A 5,458-nucleotide genomic window follows, 5' to 3' on the forward strand; every position below is an offset into this window, starting at 1 on the left:
CCCCTCCCCTCCTCCCCTCCCTACTCCTTTTCCCCTGTTCATTTGTGCCTTGTCCTTCAATACAATATTGATTTGAATAGGTAATAGTGAGCAGAACATTTTGTTCTTAAAAATGAAGGGAATGTTTTTAATGTTTTACAATAACAATGATATCTGCTGTAGCTTTTTTGATATATATATTTTTTATCTGGTTAGAAAACCCCCACACCCAATCTTTTTTCACTGTATTAGTTTAGAGAGGTTACCCTCTGTTCCTAGTTGGATAAGACTTGTAGTCAGAAAACTTGAGTTTTAGCCTAAACTTTTTTCCATTGATTACTTAATTGGTTCAATAAGTGTGTTTGTAGTACTTTCTCTGTGTTAGGCTCAGGTTGTATAACAGAGAAAAAAGGCAAACACCCCCATCTCCTTGGGGTTTATGTTCAAATAGAGGGAGGCTGACAATAAAGAAAGAAAAGGAAATGTAAGTTGTGTAGCATAAAGAAGTGGTAAACATGCTGAAGAAAAACGGAGCAGGCAAGAGGGGAGGCCAGTGGGTGCAGGGCGTGAGTAGGGAGAGTAATAGGAGATGAAGTCAGAAAGGAAAAGGGTGGAGTGGGCGAGGTGATCCCAGGAGATAGCTGGGTCTAGGATGCAAGAACAGATAGAGTGCAAAAAAATCATCAACTTTTGGATAAGTCAAAGCACAAAATATCCAATTTCTAGGATTAAAATAAAATCTAGATAGAAATGAAATACTAGGCAATGTAATATGGAGGGGGTGACAAGGGTAATTCTCTCAGGAACTTTGGTTTAGGAGTATCCTGTGAACAGATTAAAGCTGGACTTTCCACTCTGCTAATAATTGGTCTTTCAATAAGAGAATTAATTCATTAGTATTAATGGTGGTAATTGATGTATATAGGTTAATTTTTCATTTTCTTACCAATTTATTTTGAGCTTTTTATTTCTCTTTTCTGTACCTTTTTTCTTTTCTTTTTAAAAATCTTATATTAATAGGTTCTTATTTTTCTTTTACTATTTGGGAAGTATTACATACTATTTTAAATCTTCTAGTGATTACTCCAGGAAATTTCATAGGTATGTTTAGCCAATACAAGAAACTTAGAATATATTATCCATTGTTTTCATTTTTATAAGTTACTTTAAAATACTAAATATTTGACAAAGTTTTGGGATATAAAGTTAAACTTTTAAATTTAAACTCACAAACAAACAAAAAATCTAAAACTGCAATGTTTTAGATTATAACAATGACCACTTCGTTTCCACATGTGTTGTTTTCATTGCATTTTATTTGCATGGTGTTTTCAGACCTGATCTCTTCAGCTGGGATAGAGTTGTCAAGATGTCCCCCACTGAGAGACTTGAACATGCCTTCGGCCAGGCTCAAACGTACTTGGGAATTGAAAAGCTGTTAGATCCTGAAGGTATTGTTCTGTGCTTATTTTTAATCTTGATTTTGCTGCACAATTTTGGATACTTGAAGAGCAGTGTTTTTTGTTGGCATGGTGTCTTTTTTTCAGGAGGAATTATGAGAACTGAGCAGTGTTCTTCCTTTTGAAACATGGTGCAAGTCATTTTATCACAGTTATTTGGACTTTGGACTTAACAATTTGTAGGACCCTTTAGGAGGAAATTTAATTACATCATTGGAGAATAGTTATTTGATACCCCAGAAGAGTAAAAGTTTTAGGAAAATATAATTATTAGATAACCAATTCAGTATTTGGTTTATTTTACTGAAATGCATTTTTGTATATACTTCTTGTATGTGATGTGAAAACTTTAGTTACAAATGTTGTGGAATTTAATTCTAGACTTCTTTTTATAATGTTAATAAAATCTGGCATTATCTTAAATGTTAGCCTATCTTGAGCATTTGGGAGAAGCTGTTAGGGAAGAATTTTAAGAAATGGGATACTGAACAAAATTAAGAAAGTGTCTTTGCCTTTGTCTCATCTGTCATTATATGAAACAGAAACTTATTGAGCTATGGTACTGCAAAAATTATATAATAGTATTGTTTATGGGAGCTGAGGATAGTTATTTTATATCTCCTACTGAGCTGTTCACATATTTTGGACATCTAATTTAAGCTGGTCTTTATTTCCTTCCCCTTTTAGATGTTGCTGTTCAGCTTCCTGACAAGAAATCCATAATTATGTATTTAACATCTTTGTTTGAGGTGCTACCTCAGCAAGTCACCATAGATGCCATCCGTGAAGTAGAGACTCTCCCAAGGAAATACAAGAGAGAATGTGAAGAAGGGGATATGAATATACAGGTAAAGGTAAATTTTATTGAAATGTTTGACTGGCCGTATTTGTTATCTCTTAGGTACCAGATAAAAACACTTTTAGGCGATTATTTTCTTTCCTTTTTAAAAAAATGTTTTTATTAATTTGAGAGAGAGAGAGGAAGGGAGGGAGAGAGAGAGAGAAACATTGATCAGCTGCCTCCTACTGGGGACTAAGCCCAAAACCCGGGCATGTGCCCTAACCGAGAATCAAACTGGCGACCTCTTGGTGCATAGGGCCAATGCTCCACCAGCTGAGCCACACTGGCCAGGGTAGGGGATTTTTTTTCTTGACTGAAAACATCTTGGCTTGTTCACTTGCATACACCTTAGAAGTTCAATTTATCAGTTAGCATGCTGTCACGTGTCACATGTGTGTAACGGAAAACCATAACTCAACTGATTTCTTAAGAAGGAAATATACTGTTTCACACTAAATAAGGGGGCCCAGGGCTGTGATCATGCTGCTGCATGATATGCTTAAGAAGCAGTGTTTTTCCATCATTTGGTCACCATCTTCCATCAGTGTCATTTTGTGTTAAAGATGGTTTTTTCTCATGTCAACCTACCTTTGTTCTAAGTACTAGTTTTCTTTTCATTTGTCTTTAGCAAAAGGATTTTTACCATTATATTTTCACAAGGGCTATCAAAATACAAAGTTTATTTTCTCTTTCATTTAGAAGGAATAATTGTCAATATGTTACTCGGTGGGTTTTTCACTTAAAGATTTATAATGCTTTTATTCATTAGGATAAAGATTAGTTTTTAAAATAAAGTCATGAATTTTTCTTCCTGAATTATCCTGCCTTGAATTAATACATATTTTATCTTACTCTGTTTCAATCTAACCAGTCCTCTTAATTCGTAAAATGAGAGAATCTTAACAGTTGGGTAAGACCTTAAAAAGTTGTTCAGTCCAACATTTCAGCAACCAAGAGATATACCTGAATTTCAAAATGATAAGAAATATATTTTAGAGAGGCAGAAGCGTGTACTTTGAAGCTGAAATTATATTCCTGTCCCTACTTGTTGTGGATTGGTTACTTCCCCTCTCAACCAGTTTTATCTGTAAAATCTGGATAAAACCACCCACTTCATAATAATAAGCAACTCAAAGTGTCTAAAATAATATTAATAAGCACTCCATAAGCAGCAGCTAATTATAATTTTTCCTTCTTAATTTGTTTTGGTGTTCACTCTCAACAAATTCCTTTGTAAAAATGTTCGTTAATTCTCATATAATGATAATGGTCTTGAATTGGCATGTCATCTTCTTTTTCCTTTTCCAAGGTTCAAAGAACTTATTATTTCAGATTTTTTCGGAGTAGTAGGTACCAATCCTTTTAACTTCTTCATTCAAAAATAGTATGATGTATAGAAAAAGAAAAAGACTTACTGAGGAAAAGAGGCAAGAGATGGGGCCAAATTGTGAACCTAGGGCTCTTTTTTATAGTTTTGAAAGTCAAGTGATGTTGGGGAAAAGCTGTAATTTTTAAAGCTGAGAAGCATTTGTCTCTAGTGGTGAAGTTATTATCTTGCATTAATGATGTGCTCTTTTAAGTGGCTCAGATAATCTGCTGAGCCTGCTTTTTGATTTGAGTTATTTGTTTATTGAATTGGGCTTCTTTTGTTAGAAAGCTGGGGTATTTTACTTCTTATAGTTAAGGCCATTCTCTCTTAAAAAGAAAGATTTCATTTGCCTTTCATGAGGTGTAGATAAAATGATCGCGTCTGTGTAGGGCTCAGGGTGGCATGATAAGAATTGTAGAACCTATTTTCTGTTTGATTAAGAGCAGGTGCATTAACCCGAACCTCTTCATTTGCATGCTTTCATTAGTGCCTTAGAGATTGAATTAAGCTAATTAACGAAATAAAACGTGGTCCACTTTAATCATTTACTGTTTGACAGAGCTTGCCATCCGATACTTTGCAATGAACACTAATAGCCAGCCTTCCTCTCTCGCTGTGTCTTTCTACAAATGTGCTGCAGAGCATTAGGTGGTCAGCAAGTAGTTCTTGCATTTCTCTTTAATGTCTCGGTTGAAAGTCTCCTCTTGTTAAATTAGATGTCCATCTTTCCTTCAAGATGTTTTCAGTCTCCTCTTCTGGACATTTGCATCCAGACAGTGCCTTCCATCTATCTCCCACCTCCCTAGATCCTAGTGCTTATCTCAGCGACCTTTGGCTGGTCACTCACTAAGTTTCCTAGTCTCAGATAGCCTCATTAGAGCAGAGAGGTTTGCTACTCAAAGTTCCCCAGGGCTATTTTGGGTCTACAGTTTCAGAACATGAAGTCCGGAACTTAACTCATTTTCCCTTCTGTCTTTGGTATCCAGTGTTTCATCTGTGTGCTCACGCATTCATTTTTTTAACTCCTGCATACAGTTGACTGGGTTCTGTGTGATTCTTTCTCCAGAATGTGCCTGGTGCATGTTTCCTTTCTGTTCCAGCCCTCATGCTAATCGAAGACTCATCTTCTCTTGTCCTTCACAACACCCAGCCTCCCTCCACAATTCATCTCCGGCCACCGCACTGCAGTCGCGTGGACTGCTTCCTCTCCTTCCCCAAGACTCTTCTACACGTGGGTTTCTCTCTATGAAATGCTCCTCCACCCACTGTTTGCATGGCAAGCTTCCAATCTTTCCTCAGTTTCAATGGAACTTTTTCAGGGAAGTCTTCCCCCATTAACTTATTGAAATCCAACCCTACACACTCACTCATTCCGTTTTTTGCTGTCACAGTATTTTTGTAAACTATGTTAAGAATTTTAAATTGCATCTTGTAGCACTGGGAAAGCAGTGGAAGATTTTAAGTGGGGACGTCTTGTGATGTGATTATATTGTCAGAGATCATTCTGGAGGCTGAGTGAGAAGGGAGTTGTAGGGGTGGCAGTGTGGGTGGCAATGGGAAGTGAGATACTGGTTAGTAGGTGAGCAGGCTGTTGTAGTCCTGAGGGCAGACGATGCTGGTTGTGGAGATGGAAAGGTCTGGATGGCTTGGAGACGCATTTTGAAGGTAGGAATTGCTCACATATTAAACATGAGAGGTGAAAGAAAAAGAGATTCCAAGGCTGGTTCCCTGGTTCTTGGCTGGAGAAGTTTAGTGTATGAAGGAGCCACTTAGGAAAATGGAAAAGCATGAGGAAGAGTAAGTTTGGGG

General features: G+C 36.8%; 1 protein-coding gene across 1 annotated transcript in view; it reads left to right on the plus strand.

Moving 5' to 3' along the window:
* Positions 1–5,458, plus strand: part of UTRN (utrophin) — a 233,802-nt gene that overhangs the window by 110,944 nt on the left and 117,400 nt on the right. Inside the window, exons 12-13 of the mRNA XM_014533928.1 lie at positions 1,315–1,430; positions 2,127–2,287. Coding sequence (XP_014389414.1) covers positions 1,315–1,430; positions 2,127–2,287 — 277 coding nt within the window. The remainder of the gene's footprint in view (positions 1–1,314; positions 1,431–2,126; positions 2,288–5,458) is intronic.

Source organism: Myotis brandtii, unplaced genomic scaffold, assembly GCF_000412655.1.
Source record: "Myotis brandtii unplaced genomic scaffold, ASM41265v1 scaffold123, whole genome shotgun sequence".
In the NCBI taxonomy this organism is placed as follows: Eukaryota; Metazoa; Chordata; class Mammalia; order Chiroptera; family Vespertilionidae; genus Myotis; species Myotis brandtii.